The following is a 21,463-nucleotide window of genomic DNA, read 5'->3' on the forward strand; positions in this document are numbered from 1 at the left end:
AACTTAGGAATAATAAGCTGTATGAATCCTAAGCCCTTTAATGTGCTTTCACAAAGCACATTTATATCATCAAGGGGGGTTTCACTGACGTCATAATTGAAAGCGAGGCCCTCTTAGGGTCTCATAGTTGACATATTGACTTATTACATAAAATGGGTTTTCATTAAAAATAAACCTTGATGAAACTTCATCAAATGCCTTTAAGAATAAATAAAGACTTATTATCTGGACTGAATACTACTTTATGCCATTGGTGCAACCTGATATTTGAATTATATCAAAGTGATATGTTCGGAAAATCCCTAAAAATTGCTAGATTTGTACAATTTTTGGTTGTTGATCGATTAGGACGAGAAAAGTAGGACATCTTAAGAAAAATATCTTATTTTCCCCATTATAATGGTTAATTTTTATCTACAAGAAAATAAGATTGTAAAACAATTTCATATTTTTAATACCTTTTTGGGTCAGAGAGATATATAACAAACATGGTAATACAGGATATACTTTTGATAGAGAGTAAGATTTAAGTCCTTTTAATTGTTGCTCCCATTTTGACACCCAATAGTTTACTATTTTTTAAGTTTGGTCACTTGAGGTCATATTGTTTCTGCATTAGTATTGGTTCTTCTTGGTTGTGTGGGGCTGTAATGATCTTTTTGATACTGTAGGCAGTCCGGATGGGGATGCTAACGGTCTCTGCAGTCCCTCGGCACTGAAAACGGTGCGGAGGAACCCTCAGTGCCTTTTTTGTTGTTGGGACTAACGTTTTTACACTTGAAGACATGGGATGAAAAAAACTTGCTTATCTGTTTCATCTGTTGTTTGGTTGCGTAATAAAAACTTTTTATAAAAAATAACTGGGATAAAATTGTCAACTAATATTTACTCCGTACATAAAATATAAATATTTAAGCCTCCGTTACTTTATTTGGCCGTTTATCTACACCAGAGACGGAAATATCCTTGCAACTATTATAATATATATAAGTTCTTCGAAATAAAGTGAGAAAAACAGTGACAACTTATGACAGAATTAAATTATCTGATTATGTTGAAGAAGCAAATAGCGGAAAGACTCTGTATGGAGTGGTCAAAACAAATAACATTCTAACAACATTCTTAACCTGAATGTTACTTATGGCTTTGTAATGAAGAAGGAGTATATCCGGGCAAATTCATTGAACATGAAAATATATGACCTGGATGATCTATGGTTCATCAAGGCTAAACACAGTCAGGGGCTGTTTTAGGCTTGGGACAAAGATAAATATACAAGTACATTTTTTTAATTTAATTTTTTGACTATATATTTTCACTTTTTTACAAAATAAAATGCTGGTCTTTAAAAAAAAAAAAAATAATAATTTTAAATGAACGATTATTTTTCTTTGGAGAAGAATGTTTATCATATTTTTAGAGTGCCCTTATTTTAAGAAAAGAAAAACACTGTCTTGCCCTTTTTAATAAATTCAGTCAATATTTCATTTAATGATAACCAAAGCGGGGGCTCTAGTCAAGAGAGGGGCCTGGGCTATGTACTCCCTCTAAAATGGCCTCTTAACACAGCCCCATATAAATTATGTTAATTTTTCTACATAGTAATAAGTGATATAAATGTAAAAATATTGTTACAAGTACTAAAATAATAAAAACGTGAAATTCCGCATATTTAAAAAATGATTATAGATAGTTGTATTTTTTTAATGGACTTCTACACAAATAGGTAAGGATAATAGTTAACTCTAGTATCAAAATGAAACGTTAGATTAAAAAAAAACATATGTTATCATTTTTTTACTTGCGTTTCACCTTTATAAGAGTAAAATGTACTCATTTCAACCCAAAGTAATTAATCCCCTTCCTTAGAGGTTGACATGATAACATAGAAACCATTCCATAGCTTACCCATTTGTGTACCTATATTTGTATTAATTTACATACTTGTTTAATATATCAATAGTTCATCATTCAATGTCATTAAAAATTCTTGAGATAGCCGTTAGTTCTCCGATAATTTAGTTGAAACAATGTGTCAACATTATCTGTTTTATCAAATTTTGGAACTGGGTCATTTAACACAAAATCATCTTTATATTATCTCTGATATTTTTATAATTTTACATAGGTATAGTTTAAAATTACATAAAAACTCAAGAATCTAAAATTTTAGAATTCTTTGACCTCCATTTAATTAGTTAATTTATCTTGCATTGCTTTTAATAAATTCACAAGAACGAAATCGAACATCATTGCCACTCTTTCTCAAATTGGAATTTGCAAATGTCTAGGCTTAAGAAAGGCCTGGTTTTTTTTCATCTCCGACCTCAACCTCAGAAGTATTATTGTTGGTAGTGTTGTGTCAGTCCTTATTTATGACTGAAGGCTGCAGTCCCGTCCGGTCCAGCTAAGTCCTGCATATCAGTCCTATAAACTTATTAAGTTCGGTGATTGATGACGTCAATTAACTTCATTTATCTTTTTTTAATCAGTTCTAGTACTGAAAGTCTGAAGGAACGACTTTCTGAAGGACCGTTCTTAAGACTGTAGTAGTTATTGAACTGTCAATTTACCAATTTTCAATTCAGAAGTCTAATAAATAATGTACGTTAAACCATTCCTTAATTTTTTTAAAGTTTATTACCGGTCACCCAGTAGTCATAAGATACTAAAAAATCAGGGCTCAATAACAAAATTGTGATTACGGCACTGAGTCACAATTCTGCAGTTCAAGTCAAATAAAAATTATATTTATATCAATATTTCCGTTGAAGAGGGCAGGGGGGGGGGGCACACCTCCCAACAATTATGGCACCGGAAGCATATACTATTTTGATAATGAAAGATGAATACCTCACGCTTCAAATGAGCCCCTTCACTCTTAGACAGATTTAAATACATATTACAATCCAGGTTCTTTTAGTCTGTGTTTCGCTATAATAGTATGAATTTTCATTTCCAGGGCCCTTTTTAATACAATCCACTATTTATAAAATAATAATATTTTGTAGCAGTAACAGTATAGAAAATTCCGGATTAAAATATGCCAATATATCCCCAATTATCCTAACTGTTCACTGTATTGCTGTATTGTGAAGAATAACACCTTTGAGATAAAATCACTCAAAATTTTAGTTGTTCGAGAAGGGATGTTTATATTTCTGACATAAGGATCTGTAAAAATCCATGATTAAATATCAATAAAGCATCATCCTTAACTAAAATAACAATCAATGTGATTTATTCAAATCAGTTTATTGTTTAAATCTGCAATAAAGTAATAAATCAATAAACTCGTCAAAGGTATGGGTAAATACTAAAATCAATCCTCTTCATAATTTATTCATTTATCCTTTCCTTGGATCACAGGAATTTGTATGTACATAAACATTTGTATGTAAACACACGATATTTGTAAAAATCAAAGTATGACGAGTTTATTTAGAAGTATTTACTGCATGAAATGTTTAGTTCAGTAACAAAAAATATACCTTTTTTACGCAAAAATATTTATTTCAGAAAGTGGAAATATACAGGGTCAATTAAGTTGTTTCTATGACTTGGAAAAGCTCTCCTAATATAATTAAGTTTTTTGTGTCCAGTGATGAACATTTGCGATAAGAAGGGCATTTCAGAATTAATATAATATTTGTACTATGTACTCAGAATATTTATACTTTATTTGTGAATTATTTTCGAACACACTTTTTCATATTTCGTTCTCAATGAGAGGGGATAATTTATTTATTTATCAAACTAACATTTAAATTAAGATATAAAAAGGTAGGCCTTAAAATTTATATCATTTAAAAAAAATCATCGGAACATTTATTAAATTTGATATACAGCAACCTCTCAAACCATTCATTTATTTATTATTATCGAATATATCAATTGCTTATACTTTAGAGAGATAAGGCTTTATTGAACTGTACTTATAATATCTATCCATCTAACTAGTTGATAATAATTATTAGGAGTAATAATTTGTTCAAGGCTTACCTTCCCTTTTACTAACTATATTCAATTCTACTGAATGAATACCATAATGATATTAATACATGTATAACGAGATAAAGACACTAAAATAGTCACTATGATTTTTGTTTCTAGTTAATTGACGCATACCTTAGTGTTTGTCTATAATATATTATTTTTATAAAGATAGAAAGTCAACAATTCTTTCGTGGTACGCGTTTTTATTACATTATGTTTGTTCCTTGTACAACAGTTAAAAAATTATGTGAAAGGGAATTGAGAGAGTGAAAGAGGAGCATACATATAGAGACATAAAGAAAGAGGGACAAGAAGAGAAGGAGAAAGGAATAAATTATCTATGAAATACAGTACTCTCATTTGGACAGGATTTTTAATAAAATGTATGGCCGGCTATTTGGTTTCCAGGATACGATTATTTTTATGATATTTATAAGATCATTTAATCGATATAAGAGGGGGGAAGGTACTGAACACTAAGTTTAGAAGTTTAAAAAGTTTTATGAAGCTGAGGAGGTGAAAATGATTAGTTTTATGTAGTATACGAGAAGATGCGAGGAGAATACCCGTTATATGTACAATAAAGTGGCTTTCCTTAGCTCCGACTTTCATCGTCTTTGAATTGCATCATCATTTCTCTCGCATTCTAGTATTAGTTGTTGTATTGAATAACATTGTTTCATTCATTCACTAAATCATTGGATAAATAGTAACTACCTACCATGTGCGAACTAACACCCATTTCCCTAACTTCACTAAGCAGGACTCACAAACGAAAGGACAGCATTCTCAACAATATAAAAACACAGGACAAATCCAATATCCCAACCTGCTTTTCAGAAATAACTTCCTCATGGATACGAATGGTCGTGAATCAATTTCAAATCCGAAGAGGATTAGAGCCCTTTGAAGAAAATGAAGATTTGCAGATTCTAAAAGGTGTGGACTGTAAGCATAATGCAGGGAAATTGAGCTCGGTCTATCTTTTGACCATTCAAATATCTGACTCTTATTTTCATTTCGTGGCCAAGTTCCTTCCCCCGGATGATGTTTCTATTCTGGAGGCCTGTTCAAACAATGTCTTTGAAAAAGAGATATCAATTTATTTCGATTTATTACCTGGTAATTAATTGTATTTCATAGGGACGTTGATGAGTATTCATGTACCAATGTTTTGTTTCAGCCATCAAATGTCACGTTAGTAAATCCATTGTGAATCTCCTCCCAGAGGTCATCTATGCCTCACATAATCAAACTGGAGCTGGAGTCATAGTCTTCAAATCGTGTGTTATGGATGGATTCACCACTTGTGAGGATCCAAATGGATTAAATCCTCAGCAGCTAATATTAACAATAAAATCATTGGCCAAATTACATGCTTTTGCGAGTAAATTCATAGGTATTCCTTGTTCTTCATTTAATAATTAAAATCGATTCAATTCTATTATGAATTCCATCCATTTTCAGAGGATGCTACACCTGAGGCTGTAATGGAGAGATACGATTTCTTAAATCTGAATCTAAATGTGAATAAGCAATTCCGTAAGGAGGAATCGACAAATATAGATCCGGAACTTGAATCCAAATTCGAAGATATCGTGTCTGTACCTCACAAAGAGTATTTTAATGATAAGTTTCTGACAATAATTCACGGAGAGTACTGGGAGCCTAATCTAATGTTTGATGAGTTAAATGGGATGCAAATATTAGATTGGAAGCATGCTAGACTCGGCTCAGGGGTCTTTGACTTGGCTTTTCTTCTTGGAACACGTGTGATGGATTCCAATGACATTAATGATTATATTAGCCTATACTTTGACGCATATGTGGAAGCATGCAAAATGGTGGGGCATACAGAGGGCTTCACATTAGAGGAACTTCATGAGGAATATGCGAATGTTTCTTCTCATCAAGCAAATATTTCAATAGCTCGTGCTTTAAAAAAGGAAATCAAATATTTATCAAATGGAAATAAGTCTTGTAGATATCAAGAATTCAAGACTAGAGTGGAATTAGTACTTTCACGAATCCTGATTAATAATTCTCTATTCAACCAAAAAAAATAATGGCCTAGAATGATCTATTGATGTCAAATGAAACAGTATTCAAAATCAATTCCGTATGTTACTACAAAAAATGGTGATATTATATTTGTCAAAATATGATTTAATTATTATAAAAAATATTTTTGTATCAGGAAAACCCTTGTCATTTCAAAACTGAATGATTACTTTTGTGTATCAATTAATAATTATTGCAATTACTAGACTATACTTAATGTAATTTCAATAAAAATGTATTTGATCTTATAAATGGAATAATAAAAACGAATAAATGGATACTTAATTACATAATACTCGGTTGTTTGATGATCAAAGCAGTATCCTCTTATGGTGATGTGATAATGGGCGCCTGGTATACACCATTGTAATGAACAACAGATGGGAACATTGTTACTTCAACTTAGGCTATATTTTTGAATAATTTAATATTTCAATTTTTTACCCATATTCACATCACAAAAGAGGAAGTACTGAAGGAAACAAAAGTGGAGGATGATGGCAGGTCGTCGACGTCTATTCCCTTACTGGCTTTAAATATGAATGCATGTTGATTAATACTATTCCAAATGTATATAACAACTTTTTTTTATATTGTCGATTAATTAGTTGATTTGAAGGAGAGTGTGCTACATAGGTGGATGTACAGTGAACATATCTCATTACATTAGGAACGAGACCCAGTAGGAATATTGATGAGTGTTAAACAAAATATTTAAACCAACCGTACTCTTTCCACTGAAGATCTCCTCTATTTAAACCAGGTGTTTTTTTATAAATTCAGAAAATGTCCGGTCTTAAATAATAATTTGTTTAAATCCAAAATATCTTTAGATAAAAAAAAAATCAGGAATGAACTCTTGATTGGTCAAATTATTAAATGGTGTCTCACAAAAAATATAATTTTTTTGGGGAATGAGTGTCTTTTGTTGCTCATATATAAGGTTTAAATGATGAATAATTATTTTTATAATTTGTTGATTTGATTATATTTGGCTTGATTAATACAGCAGTCTGACTGAAAGTGGATTTTATATCCCGGAAGTCCTCCAAAAATATCCTACAAATTGTAAATACTGGTCAATAATTTGGCTAATTTATTAATTTCAAAATATTAATCCATTCCCTCTCCCTCTTTATGGACACTAAAAATATGGTCACCCTAAATTAAAATATGATTTAAGTTTATGTACATTGATTGCATATTTTTTGTTGTTGTTGCAAACCTGGATGTAAGGTAGTGTAGCTTTCAGAATATGCGGGACCCAGTCAAAGAAGACTCTGAAAGCCCTTTTGGTCGTATTATTTACAATGTGTTCTTCTAAATATTTAAAATACTTACTATTATATTGAAACGTGAATCCCTTGTTTGCAGTGCCGCTCTTCTACCTCAATCCCCTCCCCCCCCAAAAAAAAAAAACAACAAAAAACCCGGGACTGATCTGTGTTAGAGCTATGTTTGTCCCAAAATTTTCAGTCTATTACAAAAAAGAGTGGTTTTTGGAGCAAGCCAATTAAAAGTAGTGCCACTTACAAGTCCTGAGTCCTTGAATATTTTCATCGAGTCCAGTTAAATATTTCAGAATATATTACAATGCACTTTAAAGAGTAGTAAATAAACAGCGGAAAAGTTGAAATGATTTCGAGTCCAAGTTGAGTCGGTAGTCTCTACTATTGAGTCCAAGTTCTAAGATTTTGATTGTGTGATCAAGTCAAATCTGTTTCTTGGTTAATTCATGAACAGGTTACAGCAATTTTTATTGACTCTCTCAACCTTTCTTTCAATGTGAGTTATAAAAATACCCCAAATTCAAACTTAACAAAATATATTGTCTGCAAGATGGTTTGACAGTCCATAGCTATTTGTTTTAAAAAAAATGGCGTATGCTAAGAATAATTTTTACAGCGCCCTCAGTGTGAGTTAAATACACCTTTATTTTATGTTAAATAATATTATCATTGCAGGAGTTGTATTATTTTGCCGCAAGACGGCGCCAATCTCTGACGCTTTGCTTAAAAATTAATATAACTAAAAAACACTCATAGCCCATTGGTAGTTAGTCAATTATCTCCAAGTCTGGGACTATTCGTTATATAATAGGAGTATACAGTTTAACCCCAGTTAATTTGAGTTCAATCAATTAAGGGCGGAGAAGTATGAAATGTTCTGGGATAGCAACAAGTTATTAACTTCATTGTTTGTTTAATAGACTTAGGATCCCTGTGTTATTTCTCTACTTTGAATGTTTCCATATTTTGCTTCTTCTTATTGTTTTTTTTCTTATAATTAAGTATTCTATTTTGGTTTTTTTTTTTTTTACATATGTAATAAATTTAAAATGAACTTTTTAAAATGCAGACCTCTAAAAGACAATTTTCTTATTCTGGCCCTTTCACTGAAAGTTGGCAATTCACTCTTTTAAAATAAATTATAAAGTAGTGATTCAGAACCCAGTTTGTAAGATGTTTAAAGTAAAGAGTTATTTGAGCTCCATGCACTAATCAAAGACACATTTTTTCAGTTTTCTTAATCAGTTATTTTGCCATTTTTCTGATAAAGTAATGTCTTATTTCTTTTTTTAAATGATTTTGGGGTCCTGTTCCTAGACTGTGTCAATATGGAACTTAATGACGTTTTTTCATAACAAAATAATCACAATGACCCCCTGTGGTGAGAGCCCTCTCAAATGTTATACTATTGATATATCAGTTTCCATATAGTTCAGATTAAATCTGTCCATGTTTAGAATAGAAAGGTTTTTTTTCATATAACGACACTTTTATTAATAAAATCCATCAATATAAAACTAAGGGAAAATTATAAAATATTAGTTGATAACAACATCTTGCAACATTTCTTAATTCAAACAGTGCATGGAACCAAAGAGCAGAAGTGAGTACTTGGAATCAAAACTTTTGAGTCGAATTGATTTCAGAATCAAAGATTTGACTTGGAGCCGAAAGTTGGGACGTTTAGTAGAAAAATAGGTTGTAAGTTTTTGTTATATCTTAAAAGGAAATAAATTTCATTGTAAATTGTAAATATTTATAATAACCAGACTTTTGCTCTAAGTAGTAAGGGTATTAAGAAACAATTTTGGAAGGTTGTTCTTTTCTTGCCACCTTTGTTATTAACAAAAATCAAAATCCATAAAAAACGATCATAGTAATATTATAATAGGCGGGGAACTGTACTTTTACTGCAAGTTCAAGTCGAGTCTCATACATTTACTCAAAGGTCCAAGTCAAATCTAAACCCTTGAATATTTTTATCGAGTCCACAGAAAATAAAAACTACTTTAAAGAGTACTTTAAATCGAAAGTCTTAGCCTTGAAGTCCAAGTAAGTGGCCCCAGAACTATAGGAGCCAACCTACCATTGGCCCCTGACCATAGGTTAAGTCTAATATTTATATATTACATTTGTTAGGTTGCGTGACTATCAATATACGAAATTATAACTTAGCACCCCCCACTTGCAAATACATTCCGGTAACGCTAGTTCAAGTCAAGTCTCGATTCTTTTATTGTGCAATGAGTTCGAGTCGTAAGTCTTCGAAATATAATATTTCAAATTTAGTAAAATTATCGCTTGAACTAACTACGATATCATGATGTAGTACCTATCCATTTTTCTTCTTTGTTGAGACCGACAGTCGACACATCTCCAATTTTAGTAGGTATCTTTATTAGAAAAGAAATAAATTTATATTGATACTACTGGGTCAGCTAAAAATATATGTATGTTGTAGACACATAATATGCATTTTAATGCAATTGCCTTACCTAGGTACATTAATTATTGGAAGAGTCCTAGTTTCATAATGTATTTGATTTTTTTGTTTTGTTTTTATCGTTTCCTTTGAATGCTTAAATTTCGTTTAATCAGTTATATTTTATGTATTTATATTCGTAAACACTCATAGATACATAGGTACATTAATAAAAATACACTCTACATCACAAATTTGATATTGAAGATTCAATATCATCAATTCAATTAGGATTACAATTGTTGTATATATCATATATACAGTGGGTTTTATAAAAATGCAAGAAAATAGAGCTGTCCATGAAAATTGGTAATTTCTTAAAAACCCTAGAAACGTAGAAGACCAATTCATACTTTATTCAAGAGCGTCCGCAGGAATATATATACATACATATTTTTGGGTTTGGTTTTTGGATTTTAAAAAAATCCAACAAACTAAAAATTTTTGGAAAAAAATTTCAAATATTAAATTTTCAATTAAAAAAATCCAAAGTTATTCTTAAAAAAATTCATAAAAATATTAAATTTTTTGAAAAAAATTCAAAAACCACCAGCTATTTACAAAAAAAGTAACTTTTTTGGATTTTTTTTAAAAAATTACACAGCTTTTCTGAGCAATTAAATTTTGCAAAAAAATTCAAATGTTAATTTTTTCTGCACAACACTACAAAAAATCCATAGTTATTCTCAAAAAATTAAATTATTTGGAAAAAAAAATTGAAAAAATTAAATTTTAGGGAGAAAAATTTCAAAATTCCATACTTGGTCACAGAAAATAAAAATTTTGGAATTTTTTTTGAAAAATTAGATTTAATCTCAAATATTAAATATAAATAGCAAAAATTCCTCAACTTGGGGGGGACTACAGACTCTCCAGCCCATCCATTGCGGTCGCCCCTATTATTCAAAAGAACTGAAATAGATTTTTCAAATGATGCCACATTAATTATGCCTTGAGATCAGGAGGAAGTTGATTTTGTATTATTAACGGATTCAAAATTCAATTGCATGCTGTGAGCATATAATTGAATAAATATGACTGAACCTTTAGGTAGAGAAATGAAGTTGCCAGACGCTACTAATTGCACCATTTTTAGCCCCTGGTCTCTGACCCCGATGACACTAAGATCCAAAAGGTATTTTTTGATCAAAATATGCAAAACACAATTTTTATGAAAGGGTGGGTTGAATATAATTAATAAACTCCTAGTTGATCAAAAATAATACCAGCAAGGCATTGAAACGAGATGGTTTACGTCAAAATTGGAGTTCTTTTAGCTAAGTTCCGAAAAAAATGGAAATAAACAGTTAACTTGTCCCACTGTCCCAGCTGTTTTGCCCAATGACCACGAATACAAGGACATTTGAAGGGCTAAAGACGTGAGTAAGACCTTTCTGTATAACTAGTGGAGTTAAGAGAATAACTTTAAAACAGTAATTTCGAATGCACCCTTTCATAAATTTTCCTAGGCAGGTAAATTTTACAGGTCTACTAAAACGTAGGTTCTATACAAATCGAAGAACTGGTATATGCGGATTATACAATTTACAAAGTCTCATTACGTTATATTTAATTCCATTATTATTAGTTATTTTAATTACAAACTACTAAATGATTATGCCATCGTTTCATTTAGATTGATTAAAATAACATATTTATAATGTGTTTAGGAGTAAGATATAGGGTTTTAACAAACAACACAATATTTTTAAAAATAATTTTCTCCAAAACGAATCCAGGGGGGGTCCAAAAATTTTTAGTCTAGATTTCCCCATTAATTTTTTCAGTATCAAGACAAAAACTCCTTGATTCAGGGGGGCTACAGCCCCTCCAGCCTTCATCGCCTTTGTAATCATCCAATTTTGATAAAAACCAACGTTAAAGGAAAGCTATATCAAAAAAGTGTTTTGGCGTCAATAACGGTCTCAATTTGACCTCCCAAACGGGAGCAGGTTTTACTGACAGATTCCAGAATTAATCCCGGATCATGAACGTCAGATTTTCTGCTGCAGGAGGATCTATCGATCTGTGTCTCAACTGCACTCCACACAAACAAATCCTTGGGGGGGAGGTCCGGTGACCTTAGAGGCCAAACACTATGTCCACAACCAAGTCAACGTTCGTTTTCTTTTCATGGATTACATTCTTGCTGTCATCTCCAGATCCGTCTAGTTCTTTCCTGACTATCCAGACAAAGGACTTGTCTATGTTAAAGAAGTTTTCAATTTCAACATTGTCTCTTCCGGCAGGGATTGTAAACAAGGACACTTTCCTACGATTATGCAATAAATGCTTCCTTGATCGTTGCCATGTTTTTAATTATCACCAAATACTTCTGGCTAGCTGCCAAAATAAAATTCAGCCCCCTACCTGAGCATGTTCGTAGCCACTCAGAATTCGTTGTTTAACAACGGTCGGACGCTTTAAGTGTGGGCTTTTAAACTTTATAATGTGGGACATACTATACTTTATGCTCTAGTAATTTTCATTAAAATAGTAAAAAAAATCAACTCCATAGTTAATACATATATTTACCATCAATATAACAGTCAATTTTTGTATTATCCTAACCAGAAGTACTCTAAATTATTCAATTAAAACTCTTTATCTCATTTTGTTGTGATAAGTTGTTTAGTTTGCTTCTTCAATTTACAACTTGTACACATACAGTTTGAGTTCAAGTTTAATCTCAAAATATCTATGTTCCAAATAAATCATATACAGGGTTGGGATTTTGAATCCAGAAAATTTAAGGATAATGTGTGTAACAATTTATTTCCCAATATTAATTCAGCAATTCACAAATCTTTTCCTGTTACATGACGGGGTCCCAAGTGAAGTCAATTACTCAAACCAACCCCTTCCAGCTTCAACTACAGCCTCTAACTTGGCCCTGAATCTGGCAAAGACCTTGATATGTGCCACTGCCTCAATAATAGAGTCAACACTGTTATTTGCACGTTTATTAGACTTTCTGGAAAACTGAGAGGCCACATTTCCTTTGTTCAAAACATAGATATCTTCAAAATGTTAGTTTTACCAGAATAAATACGGTTCCAAAAACCCAATTTGTACAAACTCCATCAATTAAAATTCTAAAATGAGACTGAATCTGTTTTAAGCTATCTAGCATGATTATTAGACTAAAGATTTATGAGCGATCACTCAATCGCTCCAACAAAAAAAAATCCTTTTGTCTTTTTTTCCGTTAAAATAGCTCATTTTTCTAGTTTGGTATGAATTCAACAGATAAAATTTGGATTCTAGTTGGATTAAATTAAGTTATTTGATGATTCCTTGGTAATATTTTAAAAGGAAAAATCCACCTACAAAAAACCTCCTTCATTATGAGGGAAAACAATAGAAAAAAAATATATGAGGGAGCCAAATTCCGACAACAGCTAATGAGAGAAAGGGGAAATCGGAGGCAAAATTACTGTTGAATAATCTCCTATGAATCTTGCAACAAAGGAAAAATAGTTTTGCACCAATTTCTCCTAAATACATACTGATTGGATGTTGTGCAATTTAACTTGAATCTGTTATGCCATAGGCTAAGGATGCCATATGCTAGACTACATATTTTGAAGAGATTAAGAAAATGAATATAATCAAAAAGACGCCATTGAAAATCTCCTACAAGTTCTTGATCATCCAGTCCTTGGAAGCCATTTGTTTTCCATCAAAGCTAATTTGTAATTTTTAGTGGAAAGTATTAAAAATCTTAAAACAGAAGGACTACTCATTTATAATTCTCTGAATAGGCTTTCTAAGCCAAAAAAAAAAAAGATTGAAATCAATTTCTGGAAAAAAATGGGAAAATACTTCAGAGAAAAATAACTTCCTTCATTCACAGAAATCCTGATCTTCCAATTAGGTAAAATGATTGACGTATAATCAGTCTTGGTGATAATGAGATGTTTCCGTCTAACAGGACTTCTGAATATCTCGCCAATTTCAAATTTGCTCCAACTACTAATGTGGACGTTGATTGTTCTTTAAGTATATTTAATTACTAGCAATACTGATCGAGTGCAAAAAATAACCAAAGAAAACCTTTCTAAAACTCTGATTTGTCAATATAATATTATAATTGTGCTTAATATAAAACAACACAATTAAATTATTTTAATAAAACTTTTCAAAAATCCACAGCTATTCCCAAAAATTAAACTTTTTGGAAAAAAAATCCAATATTAAATTTTTGGTTCTTCTGCATAATTTACGGGGAAGAATCCTTTTTTTTTAGCGTGGGGGGGGGGGCACTGATCGATATGGTATTCATTTTTTTGGGGCAGATATTTAAACATAATAAAGCAAGGTACTTAGATGATTCCATCAACAAATGAATGTTGTCTAGTCTATAATCTCGTACAGCATAAGGTCCTGATTTTTACAATCCAAGGGTAGATATGGCCAAGAATTAAATTAAAAGACATTTTATACAGGAATGCCAAGGCTATAACTGTATTTTTAGACACCCTGGCATGAAGGCAGAAAAAAAAGTTCTATTTATATATAGGTATAACAAAAAGTTTTTGAAAATTTAATTTATTCATTTAAAATTGAAGTGGAGCCCGTGGATTCAGTTAGTAAATTATATATACGAGTACTTATAATATCAAATAAATATGTGCGTATAAAAAGCAATTCTAATGCTCTTGTTGGAAAATAAGCAACGAACAAAAATGATGTGATGACTACTTGAATTTATAGAGAAAATAGACGCATAATATTAGTATTAAATATGAAGGGAGGGTGCATGAGACTCCAGAGATTCTTAGCATGGACTCAATTCTTTTCCAATTCCCACTATGTGCCTCTGGTGGAATCTGTAAGAGGAAGCAAAGGACTTGATAGATATCAACCGTTTCTATAGGATTAGGAAGCACATAATTGGCTTTGAAATCTATAAGAGAGGAAAAACAAATATATTGAAACTTATTGAGATTTTTCAATTCTACCTGGCCCCATAGCAAACGCCATAGTTTTCATGTCGTCTTTATACTTCATATAGTTTTGATGAAGAGTGTAGCTTATATTAAATTCCTCAGATGCATCTTTCATTTTTTTACCACGTGGAAGTTTTTTGAAGTAAGGCTCCACAGGTCTCGTTGTCCAACCACTTCCAGCTTTTCGATTTCCTTGCACGTAGCGATTCACAGGGATTAATTTATTTGATACCTTGCGAGCTTTGAAGTCATATGCTGAAATATAATAGTTATATGTGTTTCAGAGTGAGCACTCTAGTTATGGTATGTTGTGTAAGCTAACCCAAGTCTGCGAGGACGACAATGTCTTGAACATATTCTCCGAAGCGATAATGTAGATTTTCTGGTAGGATTTTGGATGAAGGAACGGGAGGATGCTGAATATGAGCAGTCAAATAACATTGAATGCCTTTAGTACCTTCACATACTTCAAGTAACTACAATCAATAAATACATTACTTTTTGTATGATGTAAAGTGCAATAGTCAATAGAACTGGGAGTTATAAACCTAAAATACGCTCATCTTTTTCCGATGGGTTGCTGTTTTTATAGTTTTACAATCATCCATCTACATCAATATCTTTTCAGACTGCATGTCTGACATTATCTGTGTTGTATCTCTCAAACCTTTGCTCGTAAATGTGAAATAAAAAAAGGGATCCAAATCAGTCGATAATTCATCTTACAAATTCACAATATACCTTAACAAAAGGTAACATCGTATTCAACCAATCGATATTTAAACTCTAATTAGAGGTATATGAAATAGAAAAATCAATAGTTGACAAACAATTTTTTTGAACATAATGGTATCTTCAAAACATCAATGCTACTATATATTTTTTATTTTTCAGCTGTCGATTTTCTTTTTCGTATGCTCCTTTAAGGACTCTAGGGAAAGAGTGGTTAAGAGAAAGAGGAACAATGTAATCTAAAAACAAGGAAGACTATGTACCTAACACCGACCTATAATATCGTGTTATTGTTGTGACGTAGTAGCCCTTATTCTTCTCTTTTCACTAGGGGGAGACGGCCTGTTCAAACTGGCTGCGTGCCTGGAGGATCATGTAGCAGTTTCTCATTTTAAGGCAATCAGAATTGAGAACTACTAAACCCTACCGTCATTGCCTTGAGTGTAGTACACTCTTCGCCTAGAGTCCTTTAATGCTCCTTATTGCATGTTGATAGGTTGAGTTCGAATGAGGTGTTGTTAAGCTTTGAACAGTTTGTTTTCCATCAAATAAAGAAACTTTTCAGAGTTGAGAAGAATAATTAGTACCCAATCAATTGATTTTGGACCTTTTCTAGCTCTCACTTTGAGGAAGAAAGGTTGAGAAACACAAAAAAAAAAAAAATAATAATTGCTAAGTGTGAGATAACACTGTGACTGAGGTAGGAAAGAAAATAAAGACAATGGGGAATCATTGAAACTAATTGAATAAAACGTTGTTTTAGATTTATAAATCCCATTCTTGTAATCAGCTATCTTATTTACATGTGACTGCTTCAAGGAATATGGGGCTATGGTGGCATATCCAGATGAATAGATGATAAATTGAACTATGTTCAAATCGAAAATTTCATCAAGATAAAGCGTCTCTGTTCCTTGAATATCCGTCATTCCATAGTCTGAGATGACAACCATATTCATTTTAAGCCCCAATTTCGTTTTGGATCTAATATCAGTAAGTTTGGCTTGTAAAATATCATCAACATCTTTTAGTGCCTTATCCAAGGCTGGAGAACGGGCACCATGTTTCTCCATGGCTCTTTTGATTGTATCCGTGTAGACCTAAAGGGATTATGAGAGTGATAAAGATGAGAGGGATTCAAGGATTTAATTACAATTGAAAGATCGTATTTGTTGCGATGGATTTTATTAAATGCTTCATTGAAATGCAGAGCCATTTTCTCCTGAGAATTAGCTTCCTTAAGGTGTTTATAAGGGGAACATTTCTTTGTTGTACCGTTGGTTGTTTTACCCAATCTATCACAGTGGTGCCAATTAAAAATTGCAACTTTTCTTTCGTACCTCTTCGCTTCTTCCCAAATAGGATTAAAGTGTTTCCACCAATGTGGATCAGACATCGATTTAGAATCTGATCGATTAAATAATTTTCGATGACTTAAATCATACATAAAATCACCCACCACCCCATGATCCTCAGAATATAGACCTGAAAATATATATACATAATGATTATATTTTCTTTTATAAAATGCTTGGGTGAGAAACCTGAAGCAATGGACGACCATACAGAAAAATCTTCTGCTGGAAAACTTGGAGTAACTTTAGGAATAGTGGTTCCATGTTGACTTAAATAGGCAAAGGATTTAAGAGACTTTAATCTCTCCTGAGTTAACAAATCCCAACGAAAACTAATCAAAATAGTGAGAAGTTGAGTTAACTTTTAATATTTGTAAAAGTTCCGTAATTAAATTCAAAATTTGCAAAAAAAGGTACATACCCTCCTATAATGATGAGAAATAGTGGATATTTCCTCCATCCTTTGATCCATTTTTTGTAGTTTAAATAAGGGATTTCATTTCGTGGATCACCATAGTAGTCAAAGTAATAATAGTCTTTTACTTCATCGATAGGGAGAGAGGCTTCCGACTCGAGTGGGTCTATTCGATTAACTCTAAAGTCAATTTCATAGTCGTCTTCAGTAGAGTTGACTTCATCTCCTGACTCGGACACTGCACTCCTCCACACCAATCCAAATAGAATCACAAAATAAACGAATAGTTTCTTCATATTTTTTGAGTTAGACACTTTACATGTTGACAAAACAAGGATTGTATATATATTTATTTTTTGCCTTTCTATATCTTTTTAGCAATCCAAAAAAACACACAAAAAATACGACCCAAGTAGGAGCAGCGCACTCTTAAACTATGTAGCTCAGGATCCTGCTTTCACATGAGATGACTTTTGAGCAAAATTTTCATTCACACACCTATGTACTAATTGAAGTAGAAAAAATATGGGCATATATGTCTTTTAATATATGAAGCATAATATGATTTGAAAGGACAGAAATATGCAAAATCTAATCGTCATAGGTATAAATATACATAATATGTCTCTATATGCAAGATAACAAATGTACTCAGTCTTGTTCATCCAAAATCTGCTTTGATATTTGTAGGAAAATACATCGAGAGTCATGGCTTTGAATAAGTTGAGCCCAAGTAGATTTAAAGCCTCCTTTCATAGCTTGGATAATTTAGTTGTCATCATGGATATTCGAATTATTATATATAAAAATATTAAAGACACTTAACACGTCGTTTCCACTTTTGTATCTTGCAACATTTTCTCCAAAAAGAAAATGAAATAAAGGCTCAAAATCAATTGGTAGTTAGCCAATTCTTCCCAACTATAGAACTATTGTTTCATAATAGCCGCTGGGAATAATTTCACAGCTTAACAAGAGTGAATTCCAATTCAATCAATCAACATTCATAACATGAATTAGAGGAAATAAGCAGAGAAACTGACAGTTGACAACAAAATACCGTGTAAATTTCGTGTTAGTGAAGAAACGCCGTGTTAAATACATAATAATGAATTTAAATAAAGGGTGTGTCCGAATCTCAAGCCTTCAGTCTTCTTATTTTAAATCTTGTAACTTATATACTTATTTGTTGACCAAGTCGAGTCGTAATTATTTCATTTTGTGTACTCTGAGTCGAGTCTAAATTTGCAGTTCAATTATTGGACTTTAAGTTGATATTGTGGTGAACACCATCTTACTAGAGACAAGACAAGAATTTGAACAATTCAAACTGAGATAGCATCATGATCATCCATATAATTGGTCTTGATAAATTACTTATTAGCTATTTTTATAATCTCATTATTCGAGTCTGAATCTTTCAACTTTGAGGTTTGAATCCACAATTAAATTGCATGAGTTCTCAGAACTCTTCGGCTCTGATTCTGTCATATTCTGTCATCATCAATGTAAACACTTAGTCATAGTCCTTAAAAGATACTTAATTGACGTTAAGTAATAGCGTTAATTTGAAATAAAGGATGTTAATGAAATATAATTCAAAAACTTTGAGTCTTAATAGTTAAGTTTGAATCTTTTATATTATTCGTCCGAGTCTGAAGTCACAGCTTAATCTTGAAATTTAAGTACCATTCTAGTCTAAATAGTCATCCTTAGTTCTGATAACTAAATACACATTATATACTGTAATGGCACGAATTTCATGAAGGAGGTAATAATAAATATCAGATCTTGTTTCGCTGTATATATTCGCATTTAACAGCCTCTGGGGGACTGAATTTTTAAATGAATGATTTCATTTTTATAATTTAGTTTCGACTAGGCACCCCTTACAGAATATACTCGTGTTTAAACGCGCTTAGACAACTAATTTTTTTTTTTTTTTGAAAAGAATAATTCAATTTTTTCTAATCTTGTTTTTTTTAGATAAGAAATTGAGAATCTTATATCTTCATTAACGTGAAAGTTTGTCTTGTTTTTTCTTAAAGTCATTTTTTATCCAAGAAACATCAAGAAAACAACGAGTGTGTGAAGCCGAAACTTAGTTCATCAGATGAAACAATATAATAAATAAACTGGGCAGCAAAGCTCTACGCGTCATATTAAAAAAGAAAAGAGAAGCGGAGTACATTTAGATTTTATATTATTCAAGCAATGACGAGTACTCCGGCTACTATTAAATACATCTTAATGTAATTTTTTTTGTTGATAGTCTCATTTAAAAAAAAAAAAAAAAAAAAAAAAGATTTTTGTTTTGGTAGAAAAAGAAAGAACATAATTTTTTTAAATATAAATTGGCACCCTCTATAACTTTGCAGAGAGGAGGGTGTACTTGGACCCCTTTTCCACTCCTGTATCTCATATATAGATATGGGATTTGTGTGTGAGTGCGAGGGAAAGGCGGGAGCATGACGTACGATATTACTGAATTATGAATAAGACCTATGTCAATATCAGTTGCGTAGTACATGATTTTGGAGGGAGAAAATGAATTACTTGAGTGAAGAGAGGAGAACCTTCACCATTTAAAATAGCATTGTTGCATAAAAAATATTGTAATTATATTTAAATTCACATATATATTTATTTTAATATGCATTTTTAAAACAATTTTCACTAATGAGGGACATTTAGTGGGTTCTAGGATGTTACACCCCAGGCAGTTTAACCCTCGGAAGTTTTGCCTTCATACATATTTTTTAATATAAATTTATCTTCGACATATAATTTAAGCTTTAAAATGAATCTCCCCCACCCACTTGAAGCCATATTTAATACATTTTTGCATTCGTTAGTGTAAAATGATCGCATTTAATTCAATTTTAATATATTTTAAAATAGAAAATATCAAGCGTGAATGTTGCAATAGTTTTATTTGCAATTGTATTTCATTTGCTTTGTCCTTAACCCCAAGCCTAGGTAAGATTAAAACAACATCAAAATAATTAAGATAAATTATATTTTTAAATTTACAATTTAAGGTTTTTCTTAAACTACTTTATAAAACCAGCGTAGGTTTTAAAAACGTATAAGGACCTTAATTATATGAAAACATAACTCTGAACTAACCTCACTCCTAACTCTAATACTAATATGAGGAATAGTCCTGGTATAACCATTAAACCCTTAAGGGAGTATTAATTCTTGTCACACTCCCCAATAAAACCAATAAAAGAATTACTAGATCCAAATTGAATTAAAATGCCATAGTTTCATAATTAATTACAAAGGACTTTAAGTAAAGGAAGACCTTAAGATACATTTATGCTATAATATATATATAAGGGCATAACTTTTGCAGGGCGAAACTGCCCAAGGCTAAACTGCATAGTGGGTAACATCCGGTCACCAATTAAGAGGGAGATGTTACACCCCCAAGACTGATTAAATAATAAACAAAAAAGAAGAAAGAGCACACGTATCAACTGTTTTTCCTTTTTTAAATTGTTATACTTAGTTTTTTCTTTACACGGATCCCTTCCTTACTCATAAATAGAGATGGGCAAAATGTAGATATAAACACCAGTTTCAAGGTTAGAAAAAGGGGAAATAGATAGTGCTAGGATTATTTTTTCTCCATGTTCCATTCTTTAAAAGATTGTCGTGCTGTTAAAATAATGAATTCCAGTCTACTTTTTATGTTACTTTAAAAAAATAGTATAATAACATAATTATTTAAATGTATTTTGTCTTAATTCAGTAGTACCATTAGTCTCGGTCTTGTCCTCTCCTCGTACTTTTCCCTGTACATATGTACATTACAAAGTTGTATTATGACTAGGAATATCCTTCCTTGAAATGGGTTTGATATGTGGGATGGCATTGAAGATTGACTTAGCAACATCCTGTCAAACGCCTTGACTTTCTACATAGAATTGAACTTAATACTTTTCATTATTGTTTCTGTATTTTTTGCTTTAATTCTACGACTCTATTTGATGTAAGGTGATGAAGAACATACATAGATGACTAGATACTCTTCTCATAAAAGTACAACTTTGATCCAATAATAATAATCCTTGCTTCTACATCCAAGTGTGATAGAAGTCTTCGTAAGAAAAACGTCATTTGAATGTGATTAATGATTATACACATACGTAGGTATGTGGGCTATGCTGATT

General features: G+C 31.6%; 2 protein-coding genes across 2 annotated transcripts; one reads left to right on the forward strand and one right to left on the reverse strand.

Moving 5' to 3' along the window:
* The first annotated feature begins 4,317 nt into the window (after nt 1-4,317).
* LOC121115728 (uncharacterized) lies at nt 4,318-6,350 on the forward strand. The gene is made up of 3 exons (XM_040709845.2): nt 4,318-5,118; nt 5,180-5,395; nt 5,464-6,350. The coding sequence occupies exons 1-3, from the start codon at nt 4,719-4,721 to the stop codon at nt 6,060-6,062; spliced, it is 1,215 nt and encodes a 404-aa protein (XP_040565779.1). The 5' UTR covers nt 4,318-4,718; the 3' UTR covers nt 6,063-6,350.
* Nucleotides 6,351-14,363: 8,013 nt separating this feature from the next.
* Nucleotides 14,364-18,155, reverse strand: LOC121115732 (glycerophosphocholine cholinephosphodiesterase ENPP6). Its single transcript, XM_040709848.2, has 8 exons — nt 17,934-18,155; nt 17,289-17,787; nt 17,057-17,199; nt 16,666-16,997; nt 16,316-16,612; nt 15,103-15,256; nt 14,793-15,035; nt 14,364-14,737 (listed from the first exon to the last, which is right to left on the reverse strand). Exons 2-8 carry the CDS (start codon nt 17,576-17,578, stop codon nt 14,529-14,531), a joined length of 1,668 nt encoding a protein of 555 aa, XP_040565782.1. The 5' UTR covers nt 17,579-17,787; nt 17,934-18,155; the 3' UTR covers nt 14,364-14,528.
* Nucleotides 18,156-21,463: the final 3,308 nt, after the last annotated feature.

This window comes from Lepeophtheirus salmonis, chromosome 4 (assembly GCF_016086655.4).
Source record: "Lepeophtheirus salmonis chromosome 4, UVic_Lsal_1.4, whole genome shotgun sequence".
Lineage (NCBI taxonomy): Eukaryota > Metazoa > Arthropoda > Copepoda > Siphonostomatoida > Caligidae > Lepeophtheirus > Lepeophtheirus salmonis.

Bases quoted from the DNA above. Each gene is read 5' to 3' on its own strand.
- LOC121115728 (XM_040709845.2), top strand. From the start codon at position 4,719: ATGTGCGAACTAACACCCATTTCCCTAACTTCACTAAGCAGGACTCAC. The intron at 5,119-5,179 runs GTAATTAATTGT...GTTTTGTTTCAG, and splicing joins TTATTTCGATTTATTACCTG to CCATCAAATGTCACGTTAGT. The intron at 5,396-5,463 runs GTATTCCTTGTT...ATCCATTTTCAG, and splicing joins TTTTGCGAGTAAATTCATAG to AGGATGCTACACCTGAGGCT.
- LOC121115732 (XM_040709848.2), bottom strand. From the start codon at position 17,578: ATGAAGAAACTATTCGTTTATTTTGTGATTCTATTTGGATTGGTGTGG. The intron at 16,613-16,665 runs GTAATTAAATCC...TAATCCCTTTAG, and splicing joins ACAAATACGATCTTTCAATT to GTCTACACGGATACAATCAA. The intron at 15,036-15,102 runs GTTAGCTTACAC...ATTATATTTCAG, and splicing joins TGTCGTCCTCGCAGACTTGG to CATATGACTTCAAAGCTCGC.